This window comes from Copadichromis virginalis, linkage group LG20, assembly GCF_057382275.1.
Source record: "Copadichromis virginalis isolate Kocher_CV1m ecotype Utaka linkage group LG20, C_Virginalis_male_GT1.1, whole genome shotgun sequence".
NCBI lineage: Eukaryota > Metazoa > Chordata > Actinopteri > Cichliformes > Cichlidae > Copadichromis > Copadichromis virginalis.
In genome coordinates, this window is record NC_140637.1 from 23,625,580 (window position 1) to 23,646,500 (window position 20,921).

The window sequence follows — 20,921 nt, forward strand, 5'->3', positions numbered from 1 at the left end:
GGAACTGATAAAAGACCGGATCCAGATGACCTGAGGGATCTGGATGGTTCATACTGGGTCAGGAGGTCATTGATGTATTTTGGTCCTAAACCATTCAGAGCTTTATAGGCCAGCATCAGAACTTTAAAGTCTATCCTCTGACGGACAGGCAGCCAGTGTAAGGACCTCAGAGCTGGACTGATGTGGTCCACTTTTTTGGTCTTAGTGAGGACTCGAGCAGCAGAGTTCTGAATGAGCTGTAGTTGTCTGACTGATTTTTTAGGTAGACCTGTAAAGATGCTGTTACAGTAATCAAGCCTACTAAAGATGAATGCATGGACTAGTTTTTCCAGGTCCTGTTGAGACATCAGATCTTTTATCCTTGATATATTCTTGAGGTGATAGTAAGCTGACTTTGTTATTGTCTTAATGTGTTTTTCTAAGTTTAGGTCTGCATCCATCACTACACCCAAATTTCTCGCCTGGTTTGTGGTTTTTAGGTGTATAGATTGAAGTTCTCTGGTGACCTGTAATCGTTTTTCTTTGGCGCCAAAGACTATTACCTCAGTTTTGTTTTTGTTTAGCTGGAGAAAATTGTGGCACAACCAGTCATTGATTTCCTCAATGCATTTACCAAGAGCCTGTACAGGGCCTCGGTCTCCTGGTGACATTATGATATATATTTGTGTGTCATCTGCATAGCTGTGATAGTTTATTTTGTTGTTGTTTATAATCTGTGCCAGTGGGAGCATGTAGATGTTAAACAGAAGGGGTCCCAAGATGGAACCTTGGGGAACTCCACATGTGATACTTGTCTGCTCAGATGTGAAGTTACCTATTGATACAAAGTATTTCCTGTTTTCTACGTATGTTTTGAACCAGTTTAGTACAGTTCCTGAAAGACCTGTCCAGTTCTCCAGTCGTTTGAGTAATATGTTGTGGTCAACTGTATCAAATGCTGCACTGAGATCCAGTAAAACTAGGACTGACATTTTTCCACTGTCTGTATTCAGACATATGTCATTAAACACTTTGGTCAGAGCGGTTTCAGTGCTGTGGTTCTGTCTAAAACCTGACTGGAAGGCATCGTAGCAATTATTCTGTTTTAAGAAGTAACTGAGCTGTTGAGAAACTGCTTTTTCAATGATCTTACTTAAAAACGGGAGATTTGAGATCGGCCTGTAGTTGTTCATTTGTGTCTTGTCAAGATTGTCCTTTTTCAGTATAGGTTCGATTACAGCAGTTTTTAGTGATTCTGGAAACACACCTGATAATAAAGAAAAGTTGACGATCTGTAACAGGTCTGACTCTAAAGTCTTTGAGACCTTTTTGAAAAAACTTGTTGGCAGGACATCTAAACAGCAGGAGGAGGAGTTCAGTTGACCTAAGATGTCCTCCAGGTCTTTGCTGTTAATAGGTTGAAACTGTTTCATGGTGTTTAAACAGTTTTTTGGTGGACACAGTACATATCCTGGATCTGCTGTTGATGTACCAATTGCTTGTCTAATTTTTTGGATTTTTTCTGTGAAGAATTTGGCAAAGTCATTGCAGGCCATGGTCGAATGAAGTTCAGCTGCCACTGACACAGGGGGGTTTGTTAGCCTGTCAACTGTAGAAAATAAGACCCGAGCATTATGGCTGTTTTTAGTGATGATGTCAGAGAAGTAGGACCTCCTTGCATTCCTCAGTTGTAAATTGTGTGTGAAGTTTCTCTTTATAAATGTCATAATGAACCTGGAGGTTTGTTTTTCTCCATCTGCGCTCAGCTTTCCTACACTCTCTTTTTTCATTTTTCACCAGTGTGGAGTTTCTCCATGGAGACTTTTTCCTTCCAGAGATAACCTTCACCTTAATGGGAGCAATAGTGTCCATTACATTTAACATGTTAGCATTGAAGCTATTGACGAGCTCATTGACTGACCCTCTGGGCAGGTCAGGTGTTAATGGGAAGACCTGGTTAAAAATTGCACTACTGTGTTCAGTTATACACCGTTTTGTGATCACTGTTGTTGATATATTTGTGTGGGCTGAGATTTTACTTTCAAAGAAAACACAGTAATGATCAGACAGGCCCACATCAGACACAGTAACCTTTGAAATGCTCAGGCCTTTGGAGATCAGTAGGTCAAGAGTGTGTCCTCTATTATGTGTGGCCTCTGTTACATGCTGAGTCAGCCCAAAGTTGCCCAGAGTGTTACTCAGGTCTTTAGTCCCTTTGTCCTGAGGGTTGTCCACATGAATGTTAAAATCCCCAGCAATAATTACACAGTCAAAATCAACACAGATCACAGACAGCAGTTCACTGAGGTCATTAAAAAAGTCTGTGCAGTATTTGGGAGGCCTGTAGACATTAAGAAACACAACTTTGGATGGGGCCTTCAGCTGTAAAGCCACATATTCAAAAGACTGAAAACTTCCAGGAGATAGCTGCTTACATTGAAATGATTCATTAAATAAGACAGCAACCCCTCCTCCTCTCCTGCTCAGTGATTAAATCAGTAATTAAAAATGTTTTCCCAGCTAGAGATCTAATGTTTAATAAAGCCAACTTAAGTGTTTTAGAGGTATTACTTGTCCCCTCGTGTTTGGGAGCAGTCTGTGGCACACAAGGTATGTTTACTATGTTTAAAGATCTTTTAGAGTGCAGCTCTCTGTGTTTTGACCAGGCCACATGTCTCCTGTCACCTAAAAGTACAGAAATTTTAAAACCTTCTAGTAAACAGGGTCCCAGCTTCTCCTGGGAAAAGTCATCACTGCCATAATCCTCACAGCCCGGACCCTTCACACATCACGCATCAGACTGTGGAGACAGGGCATGAAGAGGAACTAAGGGGGGCGAGGCTGGGCAATGTGACTTCGATTGCTCTGTTGAGGGTGGGGCTCGATGGCGAACCTTTGGCCGCTCTGGTGGGGGGTTTATGGGGGACAAAAAGGGATTGGGACGGGGGGTAGATCTGAGCCCAGCATTGACCCGCTCCATCATCTCCTCAGTGAATTTCAGGTGTGGGGAGGAGGGAGAAAGGGAGGGGGAGGAGGGTGATGGCCTGTCAGGGGTTTGGGGGACTGGGGAAGGTCGTGGTCCCTTGTCCTGGTCGTTGGTGTTGTTGAGAGAGTTGGAGGCAAATAGGGACCCCTCTTCTTGCCTTAGATGTCTCTCCTTTCTGAGGCACTTTTGAAAGTGGGGAAAAACAATTATACACATGAATGGGCTGGTGGTGTACCAGGGACTTCTGTTGAGGATTATGCTTCCTCCTCACCCAGCCATTCTGTTTCTCCAGCTGCTCAGGACAGTCTTTCGAGGGGGGGGCAGCTAGCGGGGCCTGCACTACCTTTGGCTGCACCAGCCACAGGGGCTTGGCTAGTTATGGGTTTTTTTTAAGGGTGCAAAGCCAGGTCTCCAATTCAGTGATCCTGACCTCCAGAGGTGCAAACAGGCTACACTTATTACAGGTATGATTATTGCCAAGGAGTAACTAAACATCTGACGCAATTGAGAAGGAAAGTGCAGGAGGGACGTGAAGAGGCCATGCTGCTAGCGAGTAGGGATGGGTATCGTTTAGGTTTTATCCGATACCAGTACCAAACCGGTACTTTTGAAACTGTGTTGGTGCTTAAACGGTGCTCGAGCCGGTGCTTAAAGAATGAAGAACACAAACTTTGTCCAAAATCCTCTCATGTTTAGCTGTTTTTTTTTTTTAAAGATAGCAATGTTAGCCTTTTCTGCAGCTATAGGGGATTTATGGTATCACTCTTGGCTGGAAGTAGTGCTTAATCAATGGGGGAAAAAAACACCAACTTTGTCCAAAAACCTCTCATGTTTAGCTGTTTCCCTCTTTTTCTTTGGTCATTTTAGCTTTTTTGGCCAGGGTGAAGGGAGTATCTGCCATCAAACACAAAGACAGCCGCATGTAACTATGATGTGTTTGCTAGTTCCCCTTACATGCATTAATGTAATAATGTGGTTAGCCTACTCAACATAAATTACACACGAACGACATTAAGCTGCTGACCCAGAGAAGAACGGCTGCCATCATCATCCGTCATCATTTCTGCTACACTGGCAGGGCTAGGGGCCAGGACTCTCCTCTTCGGGTCTTTGGGGGATGTTGCTAACTCCGGGACCGATAACAGGCACCACACCCGCAGTAGATGTGCCGGTGTGAGGTCTACTAGCGAGTCGACTACAAGGTAAGCTAAGCTAGAAAAACCATAAAGACACAAGTTGTGTCCAAAAACCTACGATGCATCCTTCGGAGGACCCAGCCTTCTCAGTCTACGTGGACTGGGTCCTTCGAAGACTGAGAAGGCCAGAAGTACGAGGCTGTGAAATGGGATGGTCTAGCCTTCAGATTTGCGTACCATTGTCTTTGCGTACCATTGTCTTTGCGTACGATTGTCTTGGTGGAGTTTAATAAATTCAGCCGTCTGCTCCTTATTATCTAAAATATAACAGGACACTGGTGTAAATTCTCGACCATTTCACACTTCTGTTTAATCAGTTTTCTGTTTGATGTTTACTCAGCCGTGTGAAAACCCCGGAGGAACCCATCCAAGGGATTAATAAAGTTTTATTTAATCGAATCTAATAACTTTAATGTCAGCCAAACCGATTTACTCAGGAACAAATAAAACACTGAAAAAAGCCAAACAATAATATTTTTAAGTTATCTAATTGACTTATACATCATGTTTAACTTGAGAAGTGAAGGACCATGGGAGGTCTGAAAATGATGTGCCGGGAATCCGCTGTTCTTACCAGCTCTAGTGACCCTTGAACCCCCGGCTAGCTATTGATGTGGTCGGTAACAGACATGTCCGAAAACGTCGGAGCACTTCTGCATATATGTGATGTCTTGATAAAACAAGCAGATATTTGAAGTTTACACACCCACATTCTCGCCTGAAAATATGTTAAGTTTATTTTGTAAATGGTAAATGGACTGGTTCTTATATAGCGCTTTTCTACTCATCTGAGCACTCAAAGTGCTTTACACAACTTGTGCATTCACCCATTCGCACAAGCACATCTTTCTAAGTGCTTCATAGGTGACATTTGCACACATTCATACTCCGATGGATGCATCAGAGAGCAATTTGGGGTTAGTATCTTGCACAAGGATATTTGGCATGTAGACTAGGGGAAGCCAGGAATCGAACCACCAACCTTCCGATCAGTGGATGACCTGTTCTACCACCTGATCTACAGCCACCCCACTTTTGTGACCCAGAAAGCGTATGAGCGAGCGCTATTGTAAACTGAACTTGCGTCATAACAAATCGTGTTTGTGTATGCATGTTAAATTTGATTTAGTGATAGTCGAGTATGTTTATGCTCGTCTGTGTGGAGAGGATTGTTGGAATTGTGATGATGATGTCCGCTATCACTGTCAATTGTCAGTAAACACTTAATTAGGGATGGGTATCGTTTAGGGTTATCGTTTTATCTGATACCGGTGCCAAACTGGTACTTTTGAAACAGTGCCGGTGCTTAAACCGGTGCTCGAACTGGTGCTTAAAGAATGGAGAACACAAACTTTGTCCAAAAACCTCTTATGTTTTTAGTTTTAGCAGTCTCTTTTTTTCTGCAAAATTTTTCTGTTGATACAACACCGGTAATTAAACAATGGAAAACACAAACTTTGTCTTAAAACCTCTCATGTTTAGCTGTTTTTTTACTAAAAAGATAACAATGTTAGCCTTTTCTGCAGCTATAGGGCATATATAATATCACTCTATCAAACAAGAATACAGCTGCACGTAACTACGATGATGTTTGCTGCCATCATCATCCGTCATCATTTTTGCTACACTGGCAGGGCTAGGGGCCAGGACTGTCCTCTTCGGGTTCTTGGGGGATGTTGCTAACTTCGGGTCCGATAACAGGCACCGCCAGAGCGTTCTCACTCCCGAGGCGTAACATGTCGACGTTTTGTCACGTCCCACGGCGTTCCTGAGGAACGCGAAAGGAGACCTTCGGCGTTCTTATGGTACGCGGCGGGTTATGGCTGGAATCCAGTGCTCTTTATAGATAGAGGGACACACGTCCAGGTTACATTGGGATGGCTGAGGTCCTTCACGATCTTCCTGGCCTTGGTCCAGCACCGCTTGCTGTAGATTGAGTGCAGGTCAGGGAGCTCGGCGCGGATGGTGCGCTCAGCTGACCGCACAACCCTCTGTAGAGCTCGTCTGTCCTGCATGGTGCTGTTCCCGAACCAGGTTATGATATTTCCCGTCAGGATGCTCTCTATGGTGCACGAGTAAAAGTTCCTGAGCACCTTGGAGGGCAGTTGGAAGTCTCTCAAGCGTCTGAGGTGGTAGAGACGCTGACGGGCCTTTTTCACCACGGTGTTGATGTGACAGGACCATGACAGGTCCTGCGTGATGTGAACTCCGAGGTATTTGAAGCTGTCCACTCTCTCCACTGGGCACTCGTTGATGACGGGGGTCTGGTAGTTCCTCTCCTGCTTAGCGCTGAAGTCCACTATCAGCTCCTTTGTCTTACTGACGTTTAGAAGGAGGTTGTTCCTCTGGCGCCAGTTCTCCAGATTCCTAATCTCCTTCACGTAGGCCGTCTCGTTGTTATCAGAGATCAGGCCCACCACGACGGTGTCGTCAGCAAACTTGATGATGGTGGTGGAGCTGGTAGTGGCCACACAGTCATATGTGTACAAAGAGTACAGCAGGGGGCTCAGAACACACCCCTGGGGGCAGAAACGGCCCTAACCAATCTGGCGCCCTAGGCAAGATTTTAGGTGGCGCCCCCCTACATCAGCAGTGTAGTGTAATGTTGTAACAAATAATATTTCTATTAAATAAGCTTTACTTTGCATTTTAATTAACGTGGGATTATTTTTTGTATTTAGAAATAATAGTACCAACTTTTTTTTTTTTCAACATTTGTGGCACTGGCGTGGCGCCCCCGATGGACGGCGCCCTTAGCATTTGCCTATACGGCCTATGCCATGGGCCGGCCCTGCCTGGGGGGCTCCAGTGCTGAGAGTGGTGGAGGCTGAGACATGTCCGCCCATCCTTAATGCCTGTGGTCTGCCAGTTAGGAAGTTGGAGATCCACTGACACATAGATGAGCTGAGTCCCAGATGCTCCAGCTTGGTGGTGAGTGTGGAGGGAATTATGGTGTTAAATGCAGAGCTGTAGTCTATGAAGAGCATTTTAACATAATTCCCCCTTCTAGTGTCCAAGTGAGTGAGTGATGTGTGGAGGAGATGAGAGATGGCATCGTCTGTGGAATGATTTGGACAGTAAGCGAACTGTAGTGGGTCCAGTGTGTCTGGTAGTGAAGAAATGATGAAGTCTCTGACCAGGCATTCAAAACACTTCATCACTACTGAGGTGAGGGCTACAGGGCGATAGTCATTGAGAGAGGCAGGGTGGGGTTTCTTCGGGACAGGAACAATGATGGACTCTTTGAAGCATGTGGGGATCACCGACTGAGATAAAGAGATGTTGAATATCTCAGTGAACACAGGAGCTAGCTGGTATGCGCAGTCTCTGAGGATACGACCTGGGATGCCGTCTGGTCCTGCTGCTTTCCTGGTGTTCACTCTCTTGAAGGCTCTCCTTACTTCATGCTCGGAGATGACGAGCACGTTTCCGGTGCTGGCAGTATCTTCCTGTCTGCAGCCGTTAGCGCCGCTAGCACTAGCATTGTTGGAGTCCTTAGCTGTAGCCTCGAAGCGAGCATAGAAAGTGTTCAGCTCGTCTGCCAGAGTCACGGCCGCGTTCGTCATACCGGTTGTTGGTGCTTTATAATCCGTTATTGTCCTTAGTCCCCGCCACAGGCTCCTAGAGTCACTTTGTTGGCTTTGCCTAAAATATATGACTGTGTTATTACTGCTTTAATAAAGTATTCCAAAGTGTGTATGTTTTTGTTGGCAAAAAGCCTTTTTTCAACAAAGGATTGTTTGCAGTGTTTCATTATGTCCTTTTATCTCCAAGTGTTTTGACAAGAAGTGTGTAAGTCCAAGATGAAACTTAAATTACATTTCTTGTTTTTTAAGGACTTTGTTTCTCTCTCTCTCCAAGTAAGGAAACACTTAATGTCTCTACTATTTATTTATTTATTAGTTATTTATACCTTTACTGTATTACTGTGATCTGCTCTTTTGAATGCACCTGGTCAGTAACCTAAAGAGTTTAGAGACCAGTATGCTTTACATTTTATTAGTGGATGTGGAAATTGAGTATATATCCCTGTTCTATGTATGTCGCTGCTAAGTGGTCATCTCTGTATGTCTGCAGACCTTCCCATTGGTTGAATTTTATATACAAATCTCTTCTTCGGCTGCTTCTTTCCAATCTGTTTGCATATATGTGTAAAATGTACAATCAGCACAGCTCTCACAATATTTTACAAATGTTTCTCCTGAGAATCAGAATAATTTTAAGAGGGATAAGGCTTTTAAATACGCTTGTCCTGTTTCAAGGACTTCAAATTGTCAGGACTGGTAATGAGTTTTCAATCATTTTAAAGGATTGATTAAATAGTTCTTTTGGCGAGTGTTGCTTTTTCTCTTCATGTGTAATTGCACATGAATCAGATCTTTGTATTTAATTGCCTGTATTTGTTCTAATATGGTGGCTGTAGCTCAGGTGGCAGAGCAAGTCAGCCACTAATCAGAAGGTCGGTGGTTCGATCCCAGGCTGCCTCCTGGCTGCATGCCAAATATCCTTGGGCAAGATACTAACCCCGTGTTTGCCTACTGGTGGTGGTCAGAGGGCCCGGTGGCGCCAGTGTCCGGCAGCCTCGCCTCTGTCAGTGCGCCCCAGGGCAGCTGTGGCTACAATGTGGCTTGCCATCGCCAGTGTGTGAATGTGTGTGTGAATGGGTGAATGACTGAATGTAGTGTGAAACGCTTTGGGGTCCTTAGGGACTAGAAAAGTGCTATACAAATGCAGGCCATTTACCATAATCATTATCAGCTTTGGTGCTGTAAAAGCAGGTGTCCTTAACTGGCTGTGTGGAGATGTTTGCTATAGTTTGGGTATTACAGATTTACTAACGTGTTGTGCAGTGTAAACTGGGTTTTGGTGTAAAAAAGAAAAATAAAAGTTTTTGCTATATTCACAAACAGAGCGTAGTGAAAAGATTACATGAAAGAAATGGGAACTCAGAAATTGTTATAACTGACCCTGTTACAACCCTGTGGCACATCTGGCTAACACCTTGGCATTGCACCTTCCTAATGAAACCAACTTATCTCAAAAGGTTCAATTCTGAGATTGAAGGCAAACCCTCTCTGTTTCCAGTTTACGTTGCAATTTTGGCTATTTCTTTAGCACTCGTTGGTGAGCGTTTGCAGTACAGATGACTCGTAAGCTGGAGAGGAAATGGCGTGCCACAAATTTAGAAGATCATCATTTAACCTGGAGAAATAGTTTGCTGATTTACAAGAAAGCCCTCCGCAAAGCCAGAACATCTTACTATTCATCACTGATTGAAGAAAATAAGAATAACCCCAGGTTTCTCTTCAGCACTGTAGCCAGGCTGACAAAAAGGCAGAGCTCTTTTGAGCCAACCATCCCTTTAACGTTAACTAGTAATGACTTCATGAACTTCTTCACAAATACAATTTTTATCATTAGAGGAAAAATTACCAATAATCATCCCACAGATGTAACATTATCTACAGCTACTTTTAGTACTTTAGTAGTACTTGTTAAGTTAGACTCTTTTTCTCCAATTGATCTTTCTGAGTTAACTTCAACAATTACTTCCTCCAAACCATCAACGTGTCTTTTAGACCCCATTCCTAAAAAACTGCTCAAAGAAGTCCTGCCATTAATTAATTCTTCGATCTTAAATATGATCAACCTATCTCTAATAATCAGCTATGTACCACAGGCCTTCAAGCTGGCTGTAGTTAAACCTTTACTCAAAAAGCCATCTCTAGACCCAGCAGTCTTAGCTAATTATAGGCCAATCTCCAACTTCCTTTCATATCAAACATCAAGTTTCAGAGCTCATCACAGCACAGAAACAGCTTTAGTGAAGGTTCCAAATGATCTTCTTATGGCCTCTGACAGTGGACTCATCTCTGTACTTGTCCTGCTAGACCTCAGTGCAGCGTTCGATACTGTTGACCATAATATCCTATTAGAGCGATTAGAACATGCTGTAGGTATTACATGTACTGTGCTGCAGTGGTTTGTATCATATCTATCTAATAGACTCCAATTTGTACATGTAAGTGGAGAGTCCTCTTCACACACTAATGTTAATTATGGAGTTCCACAGGGTTCAGTGCTAGGACCAATTCTGTTTACATTATACATGCTTCCCTTAGGCAGCATCATTAGAAGACATACAGTGGGGTAAAAAAGTATTTAGTCAGCCACCGATTGTGCAAGTTCCCCCACTTAACAGAGGTCAGTAATTTGCACCAGAGGTACACTTCAACTGTGAGAGACAGAATGTGAAAAAAAAATCCATGAATTCACATGGTAGGATTTGTAAAGAATTTATTCGTAAATTAGGGTGGAAAATAAGTATTTGGTCACCTCAAACAAGGAAAATCTCTGGCTCTCACAGACCTGTAACGTCTTCTGTAAGAAGCTTTTCTGTCCCCCACTCGTTACCTGTATGAATGGCACCTGTTTGAACTCATCATCTGTATAAAAGACACCTGTCCACAGCCTCAAACAGTCAGACTCCGCCATGGCCAAGACCAAAGAGCTTTCGAAGGACACCAGGAAAAGTATTGTAGACCTGCACCAGACTGGGAAGAGTGAATCTACAATAGGCAAGCAGCTTGGTGTGAAAAAATCAACTGTGGGAGCAATCATCAGAAAATGGAAGACATACAAGACCACTGATAATCTCCCTCGATCTGGGGCTCCACGCAAGATCTCATCCCGTGGGGTCAAAATGATCATGAGAACGGTGAGCAAAGATCCCAGAACCACACGGGGGGACCTGGTGAATGACCTGCAGAGAGCTGGGACCAAAGTAACAAAGGTCACCATCAGTAACACACTACAACGGCAGGGAATCAAATCCCGCAGTGCCAGACGTGTTCCGCTGCTGAAGCCAGTGCATGTCCAGGCCCGTCTGAAGTTTGCCAGAGAGCACATGGATGATACAGCAGAGGATTGGGAGAATGTCATGTGGTCAGATGAAACCAAAGTAGAACTTTTTGGTATAAACTCAACTCGTCGTGTTTGGAGGACGAAGAATACTGAGTTGCATCCCAAGAACACCATACCTACTGTGAAGCATGGGGGTGGAAACATCATGCTATGGGGCTGTTTTTCTGCCAAGGGGACAGGACGACTGATCCGTGTTAAGGACAGAATGAATGGGGCCATGTATCGTGAGATTTTGAGCCAAAACCTCCTTCTATCAGTGAGAACTTTGAAGATGAAACGAGGCTGGGTCTTCCAACATGACAATGATCCAAAACACACCGCCCGGGCAACAAAGGAGTGGCTCCGTAAGAAGCATTTGAAAGTCCTGGAGTGGCCTAGCCAGTCTCCAGACCTCAACCCCATAGAAAATCTGTGGCGGGAGTTGAAAGTCCGTGTTGCTCGGCGACAGCCCCAAAACATCACTGCTCTCGAGAAGATCTGCATGGAGGAATGGGCCAAAATACCAGCTACTGTGTGTGCAAACCTGGTAAAGACCTATAGTAAACGTTTGACCTCTGTTATTGCCAACAAAGGTTATGTTACAAAGTATTGAGTTGTATTTTTGTTATTGACCAAATACTTATTTTCCACCCTGATTTACGAATAAATTCTTTACAAATCCTACCATGTGGATTCATGGATTTTTCTTTCACATTCTGTCTCTCACAGTTGAAGTGTACCTCTGGTGCAAATTACTGACCTCTGTCATCATTTTAGGTGGGGGAACTTGCACAATCGGTGACTGACTAAATACTTTTTTGCCCCACTGTACATACATTTTCACTCCTATGCAGATGACACCCAGCTCATGAAGCCAGATAACACACACCAATTAGTTAAACTGCAGGAATGTCTTAAAGACATAAAGACCTGGATGGCCGAAAACTTTCTGCTTCTTAATTCAGATCAAACTGGGGTTATTGTACTTGGCCATGAAAATCTTAGAAATATGGTATCTAACCAGACTCTTACTCTGGATGGCATTACCTTGGCCTCCAGTAACGCTGTGAGGAACCTTGGAGTCATTTTTGACCAGGATATGTCCTTCAACGCACATATTAAACAAATATGTAAGACTGCTTTCTTCCATTTGCGCAACATCTCTAAAATTAGAAATATCCTGTCTCAGAGTGACGCTGAAAAACTAGTTCATGCATTTATTACTTCCAGGCTGGACTACTGTAATTCATTATTATCAGGAAGTCCTAAAAACTCGCTGAAAAGCCTTCAGTTAATCCAAAATGCTGCAGCAACAGTCCTGACAGGGACTAGAAAGAGAGAGCAGATTTCTCCTGTTTTGGCTTCCCTTCATTGGCTTCCTGTTAAATCCAGAATTGAATTCAAAATCCTGCTCCTCACATACAAGGTCTTAAATAATCAGGCCCCATCTTATCTTAACCCTTTAAGACCTACCATAGAACCAAGTCCGCCAGAGCTTATATTATATTTTTACATGCTGTGGAGCCATTTTTGGGAGCATTTCAAGTTGCTATACATCAATACAACCATTATAGCCCAGATTTTAATAATATGTATTCATTAAGTGCATAGTAATTACATAAATTGCAAAAAAGTGCAATAAACTACAAAAAAATTGAAAATCGTTTTTGCTTTTTTAACATATATTTGTACTTAGAGAAATTTAAGAGGCTTATCCCTCAATACTGTAAATACAAAAAAGTTGCACAACATAGTTTCCCACCACAGGAAATTTATTTTGAGTGTCTTCATAGTTTTATTTTTGAAATACACCAATTTTTATACACTGCAGGAAAAACGAAAATAAATATTATACTGCAAATTTGCAAAAAAGCAGCATATGCATCAAAATAAACTATTTCCAGCAGTGCAATATGAGTCCTAAGCATCCCAGAAACGACACAGAAAGTCATAAAGTCAAAGATAACTTTTAAAAAGACCAGTATAGGCCCTGAGGCCCTGGGGCCTGTTCTTCGTACCGCGCTAAGTGAGTTAGCTGGATGAGATTGTTGACGATTTCGCGTGATCCTGGATCGTTCGGTTCCCCGAAGCCCATCCGGGACTTGCTGTCATAGCAACAGAGCCGTAAGCGTAAACCTGCTGGGGAGCAGGTTTACTTTATGTAAACAGGATTAGATCGCGGCCACGCAGGTATGTCCGCGTCATTCATACGAAAGCAACAGCGATATTCCACCACTGTTTCACCATAAATAAATAACATCAATGTAACTAAAGATAATGCAGCACTTGATCCTTTTATTGATTTCACACAGATACATACAGGTCATTCCCTAAAAAAGGGAAATGTACTATTAACATTCTATTACATGTATGTGATTATTACAGATGTAATTCATATTTCAGAGTAGTAATTGTAAATTACTTCGTGTAATCAAGATGAGAGACCACGGCTATAAAAGCGAAGGTGGATTTGGGAAGTCTGTCGCAGTCATATCCTGTCCGTTTACGCGAGCAACCCATTGCGGAAGGTGCAAGATTGATAAGGAGAGTCCTCAGAATTCAGCGTATATTGCGGGACAGACAGGATCCTTTAGCTCAGCGCGACAGTGTGCTCATAGAGAGATATCGATTTTCCCGTGAGGGTATTATTCACTTAACCAACTTGTTGACGAGGGGGTGCAGGACCACCACCTGTCTTTTTTTTTGCTCTGCCCTTTTCTTGGTTGCTGTTATGAACAAACAAACAGAGTATTCCAGGGTCTCTTTCCAAGAGACGACAAGCAATATAAGTAGTGCTGTCAAGAGATTAAAAAAAAAAAAGAGATTAATTAATTATGATTTTTAATTAATTGATCTAATTAATCTCTTTTTTAATCTCACCTAAAAATAGCTGAGGAAAGCCCTCAACTTATTGTGGCAGACCAAAAGACTGTTATAACAAAGAAAGTGACTTTATAAAGTCATTTATTGTTTAACAAACGTTAAACAGATGCAACCATTTACATACTGTTGTATTCTTTTGTAAAATAAGTGGAAAAATAAATACAAATCAAATCAAATAAATTAAGTGCTGCAAGTTAGCACATCAGAGTTGCTCTTTTCTGAGCAATACAGCACTGAAATTCCTCTGCTTCAGATAATGAAAAATAAAACTGACATTGCAGTGCTGCAAGTTAGCACATCAAAGTATTCTTCCATCACAAAAAAAAAAGTGCTGAACATCAAGCAATCTATTCTAGTAGGCTACAAATGACACAGCAGCTATGCTGACCACATGTGTCTCATTTCTTCTTCCTCAGCCAGTCGCTAAGACACACCAGCCTGGTAACATTTTCTGGAAGCAAGGCTGCCCTTTTCTTTTGCACTATGTGGCCTGCAAGGCTAAAGAGTCTCTCACAGGGTACAGAGGTAGCTGGGGAGGCCAGGTACTTTTGTGCTAGGACTGACAGCTTTTCATAGACTCCTGAGTGAGCATACCACCACTGCAGGGGACAGTCATCAATACTGATGCTGGGTTCTGCTCTGTAGCGCTGCAGCTCTCCAGACTCAATTCCATCTTCTGAGTCAGAGTCAGACCCCAGAAGGAGTTCGCTCCTCCTCTTCTTCTGAGCTGGTCCATCATCCTCTGTGGAGGGCTGGAGACTATCTGCTCTTCTGGGCTCTGCTGCCTGGAGCATATTCTCCAGAATGGTCCACACCTGAATGAATGAATGAATGAATGAATGAATGAATGAATGAATGAATGATTGTGATTAAAACTAAGTGCTTTTTTTAAATTTTATTTAATCTTGTAAAGAACTTTGTGTTCCATATAATAAATAAAAGTTTGATTTGATAATGAATTGGACTCATTAGTCCAGCTTAACCTTATTGTCCTACCTGTTCCCTCTTTTCTCTTGGAAGACATTTCAAATCCTTAAACCGTGGATCCAATGCTGTGGCCACCTCGAACCATATCTCGTTGCCATTAGCTCGTCGTGCTGCCAGATCCTTCTGGAAGGCATTCTTGAACTTCACCACGTAGGCAGGATCATCATCAGTAATGTCCATGACACGGTACAGATGGCGAAAAGCAGGCAGCACTACAGAGCAAGAGACGTAGGCCTCACCACCCAGCAGCTCTGTCACATACCTGCAGAGGTGGAGAGGTTTGCTAAATAAACCTAGCTGGATTCATTTAAATCAAAGTGTAACTGATTTCCAATTTAATTGTCCTTAAAAGTTCCTTGTTATGTTCATTAATTTTGATTTTACACATGTAACAGTAGTTTATATAATTAAAATGGGAAGGTGTTTATTTGAACTTACTTGCATGGTTCAAGCAGGAGCTCCAGCCTCTGCAGTTTCGCCCACTCAGCTTCGGTTGGCAAGACCAACCTGTGGTTCTGTTGGTCCAACGTAGCCTGGACAGCCTCTCGGTTACATAGGAGGCGTGAGACCATTGCGAGAGTCGAGTTCCACCTGGTGGGTACATCCTGTATAAGTTGATCGCTCTTCTTTCCGAGTGCTACTTGTTGTTGGTTAAGTTCTGTGGTACTCGCAGGGCTTTGTTTAAAATGACCAACAATCTTGCGGCACTTTGCCAGTACACCGACAAAACCACTGCTATCGAGACATACCGTGATGGTCCTCTGGAGAATGTGAGCATTGCAGGCGATGTGCTCATATGGAAGTGCTCTCATAGCAGCCAGCATGTTTGCTGCGCTGTCTGTGCCAATGGTGGATATCTTGTTTTCAATACCCCAGTCATTTGCTACCTTGAGGAACTGTTCGGCGCATTTATCAGCAAAGTGCCTGGTTTCTGTTCTCATGACGGTCAGTGCAAATGAGTTGAGGTTCCACTCACTATCAATAAAGTGTCCAGTCACCCCAAAATAGCTGTGGTTGCCAGCTGAGGTCCAGTGATCTCCGGTTATAGCAACACAGTTGGGAGAATCCTCCGCCAAAATCTCAAGTTTGTTTTTCTTTTCGCCGTCGTACATTTTGCTGATTTTGGTCGTTACTGTAGTCCTGCACGGCGGCTTGTATGACGGGTCATTGGACGCAATTTGCAACACCTCTGTCAATCCTTCGTCCTCTACTATATTTATCGGCCTACAGTTCATCGCTATCCACTTGGCAATAACATTAGTCAGCCTGTCGGTCGCAGACTTGCTCATACGAGGGGTATTCTCTAGTTTTGTTTGGCGAAAAGCTTTGCTCTGGCTTGCTATATTGCTAACGTCTTCACTGCTAGCTGTTGCTGCACTCGCGGCTGGGTGCTTTGCGTTGAGGTGATAGGCCAAACTTGAGCTGCTTCGGTGGTAAGCAAACTCCTTCTTACACTCTAGGCAAACCACTTTACCTTTGTCAATGGTGCCGTCGGGGCGTTTATGAAATACAAATTTCCCGTTCATTGGGCCAACAACTCTCAGATGCGCCTCCATATCCACACTGTAAGCTAATCACCACTTCTCACCTTGACCTCACGACGTGACTCCACCCCCAACAAGTCAAGCACAAGGAGCCCAGCACATAAAAACGGATTTTATAACATAGCAACTCTCATACAAAATCAATGACGTCAAGAGATTAAAAATTAGATTAACGAGATTAAAAAACATAACGCGCTAAATAGCATTGTAATTAATTAATCGCAATTAACGCGATAATTTGACACCCCTAAATATAAGTGATAAATATTACCATTCTGTAGAATATTCTTATATTTCACTTTTACTTGTTCCCATGTTCTAGTGGGTCCTGTTGTGGCTCTAATGTGAAAGGGGATATAATATAACATATTATAATATAATATAATGTAATATAATATTGGATAATATGGTGTGATATGATAAATCTACCCTACCGCCTACTGGTGTTGGCCAGAGGGGCCGATGGCGCAATATGGCAGCCTGGCTTCTGTCAGTCTGCCCCAGGGCAGCTGTGGCTACAACCGTAGCTGCCTCCACCAGTGTGTGAATGTGAGAGTGAATGAATAGTGGCATTGTAAAGCGCTTTGGGTGCCTTGAAAAGCGCTATATAAATCCACTCCATTATTATTGTTATTATTGAATTACTTACAAGTTTGATTTGTCAGCAACTTTCTGCCAGCCCTCTCTCCTTGCTTTTGCAGCCTTTGCAGTGTTCCCTTGCGTTTTAATTAAACTCTGAAACTCCTGAAATCCCTCACTCAAGAGTTCTTGCTCTGCTGCCGAAAAATACCGAGCGCGCTCCTTCGACATTTTCGCCGACCAATCAAAGGGTTGCCGATCAATGTTTCTACTATCGATGCGTAGCCCCTGTTGGGCCACCCAGTGATCTCACATTACTTCATCCAGCTATACTAATCGTCAACAACAGGTGTGTTCGGGGAACCGGAATAGCGAGCTCAGAGTTAGCGCGATGATTTGGTCTTGGATGTTTCATTTGATCTTGGATGTAGTAAGCGACGTACGAAGCACAGGGCCCTGATGGTAAAAAAAGACTACATTTCCGCGAAAATGACGTCACTTCCGGTTTCGGGCAGGTAATGGCGGAAATGCAAAAGTTCGCGCTGATGTCTATTCCAACGTAGGAAGTGTTATGAACAGCTGATCTGATCGGCAAAGCGTGTTTCTGGAATGTTATGTTTTTGTTCCTGCAAGCGCTTTTTATGCAGTTTTTGCAAAGCTTTATGTGGAAGGAAACCGTGACCTAGGACAAGCTGATGGCATAAGATGTAAGTACAACTCCTCCGGTTTCATATGCAAAAAAAATTTTTGCGCTAGCTTACGTGGTTGCAGTGCTTCTGGGATTTAAAAATAGTTACGCAAAACAGAGCGTGCCCGCTCCGATCGGCTCTAAAGGGTTAATGACCTTGTAGGACCATATCACCCTATTAGAGCACTTCGCTTTCACACTGCAGGCCTACTTGTTGTTCCTAGAGTATTTAAAAGTAGAACGGGAGGCAGAGCCTTCAGTTTTCAGGCCCCTCTTCTGTGGAACCAGCTTCCAGTTTGGATTCTGGAGACAGACATTATCTCTACTTTCAAGATTTATGTTATGCTGCAATAGATGTAGGCTGCCGGGGATTCCCATGATGCATTGGGTTTTTCCTTTCCACTCACCTTTTTCACTCAGTATGTGTTAATAGACCTCCCTGCATTGAATCATATCTGTTATTAATCTCAGTCTCTCTTCCACAGCATGTCTTTTATCCTGTCTTCCTTCTCTCACCCCAACCGGTTGCAGCAGATGGCCCCGCCCCTCCCTGAGCCTGGTCCTGCCGGAGGTTTCTTCCTGTTAAAAGAGAGTTTTTCCTTCCCACTGTTGCCAAAGTGCTTGCTCATAGGGGGTCATATGATTGTTGGGTTTTTCTTTGTACCTATGAAGTGCCTTGAGGCGACTTTTGTTGCGATTTGGTGCTATATAAATAAAATTGAATTGAATTAAAGTCAGCATCTTTAACTAAGGATGACCACAGCAAACTGCAAGTGACCAAAGCAATCAGATTGAGGTTTTCAGTGCAACATTGTATTCTTCCTTTGTGATTGAGTTCACCTATACTGCTAACAACCTCCCACAACCACTTCCCAACCGGTCAGGGAATAAACATTTTCCTAGCAACCAGTGATGACCAGGCAGTAGTTAACCAGTCGCTAGGCCTGCATAACTGGGGCATAAGGGATGTCACAGCAATTTTAACATATACACACCACATATAGAAGATGATAAAAAAATAAATGTTGAAAAGTGAACATAGAATTTACATGCAAATCATATTCTGTTATAATACTTCAGTAACGATTAAACCAATAATCAATAAGTTCTTTGATAGTTTAAAATTAACAACACAGCATAGAAGGTTGCAGAATTTCAGTATGTAATATCAAAACCCTTTGCACAAAGAAGAAAGAAGGCAAACAATTGAAGACTACATGTTACCAAAGATGATTAAAGCAGTAATTTCTTCCAAAACAAAACATCAATTTATCTGTTAGCAGGTTGCCTCTTATTAGCATGTTTTAATTATGAGCAACACTAATGCTAATTCAATCATGTGTGTAATAGCTCTTCCCTAGATAATTTTATTCATTGTGAATCAAGCATTTCACTCAGGAAATTGTGATGTTGTTTATTTACGCTGTCCTTATCACAGTAGCGAGTAACATTAAAGCACAGTGTTGCTGAGAAACAAGATATGTAGAGTTAAATGTATTGTCTGTTACATGCAGCATATATAAGAACAAATAAAGCAATTTACAGTATTATAAACAACTCAAGAAAGGCTGGTTTTGCTAATTTTCAAAGCTACAATTTAAATTTTGTTTTTGTCTTTTTCTGAGAAAAAAATATTTCACCCTCATTTTTAGAAGCTTGAGGTTCTTGGGATTGATATATCAATCACTGACTGCTTCAGCATCATTGCCCTAAAAAAGTGTTCCAACTGCATAATGTTGGAACACAAAGGTTAAAAAAATATGCTATTTGAATAAATAAATGAAATCAAAATCTGTCTTTAAAACACCAAAATATTCTTCTTCATATACTCATGTACACGCACATATGTTTTTGTATACTTATTTCAAAAATGATATTAGCGTTAGAAGTAGCTGACATTGCATCCTGTGCAGATTTGGTTCCTGAAGAATAAACACTCAGGTCATCCAATAAATGTGGTTTGTTGCCTGAGAGCGACGCCATGCCATAGAGAGCTAAACACCACTATTCCAAAGACTCAAGACTTGCAAATTCAAATATGTGCAACTTGTTATTCCCCTACTGCTGTCTTTGATATCAGACTCAGGGGATCAGTGAATGAGAAACAGTCATCTGTTTTCCAAATAACTTCAGAAGAAAAGCTGGACTCTTTAGTGTCCAGCTCTCTTAATCACTTTTCTTTCCACAAGGGGATTCAATGATATGTGAGAGTTGCTTGGATGTTTTCATTTCTACAAAATTTTCTCTTTGTCTCATATTTCTTCTGACTAATCTCCATCATTCTGCCCTCGATGCTTCTGACAATTTCAGTTATAGGATTTCCCTCATCCTACACTTGTCCTTGCCTATTTGTCCCAGCCTACAATCCTTTTATAACATTTCCACCTCCCTTTGTCTCCTTGAAAATTTTGCCCTCGCTCTTTGTTGTTGAACCTTGTGTCTGTACATGTAATTCGTGAAGACTGTAAGTTCCGGTTGTGTGACAGCAAGGCTTAAACTGTCCAAGACGTTCTCTACAGTGATTAGCTCCAATTCCACAACTCGGCTAGAAGCTGACAATCATGTTATGACTTTCTCTTACATTTTATTGCACTTTCCCCTTTTCAAACTAATGGGGGTGAGCATGCATTCCTATCTTGCTGTACGTCCCTCCCCTTTCATTTTCTCATTTTAAGTGTCTCTGCCTTGACTTCATCTTCTCGGACTGCTAATCCAGTCTTGCCCCTTGTACCCCTGACATTGCCGCAAGAAGAGCAGATTGTAAAAGGGAGGAAGTGGGAGGTAACGTAAATAATCACAAAGACAGGCAGACGTGGTGTCATGTGAAGGTCTGTTCTGTGTGTGTGTGTGTGTGTGTGTGTGTGTGTGTGTGTGTGTGTGTGTGTGTGTCTCTCTGTGTACAGTACTTCTGTTTTGAAGCTTGTCACTTGTATGGAAAGAGGGCAAGCTGAAGTCAAGACAGTTTTAGCACCCTTCACAGTGTTGATAAAAAGTCAGCAGAGAGTTATGTTTTCTGTTAGATGTGACCCCGATTTAAGGAAATGGTTTCACACTAAACGATCACATTCTGTGAGATCTTATGAACCTTCATACTGGTCTCATTGATAACATATAATCCATAAATCACCTCCATAAATCAGCATGCGTGATATAGATCAGCTTCCAGTGCCAGTGCT

At 42.5% G+C, this 20,921-nt stretch overlaps 2 protein-coding genes across 2 annotated transcripts in view; one reads left to right on the forward strand and one right to left on the reverse strand.

Annotated features, from left to right (window-relative positions):
• opn7b (opsin 7, group member b) overlaps nt 1-20,921 on the forward strand; it is a 124,585-nt gene that overhangs the window by 56,015 nt on the left and 47,649 nt on the right. The window lies entirely within an intron of this gene.
• Nucleotides 14,012-16,722, reverse strand: LOC146684849 (E3 SUMO-protein ligase ZBED1-like). Its single transcript, XM_085444492.1, has 3 exons — nt 15,373-16,722; nt 14,944-15,196; nt 14,012-14,762 (listed from the first exon to the last, which is right to left on the reverse strand). Exons 1-3 carry the CDS (start codon nt 16,488-16,490, stop codon nt 14,346-14,348), a joined length of 1,788 nt encoding a protein of 595 aa, XP_085300618.1. The 5' UTR covers nt 16,491-16,722; the 3' UTR covers nt 14,012-14,345.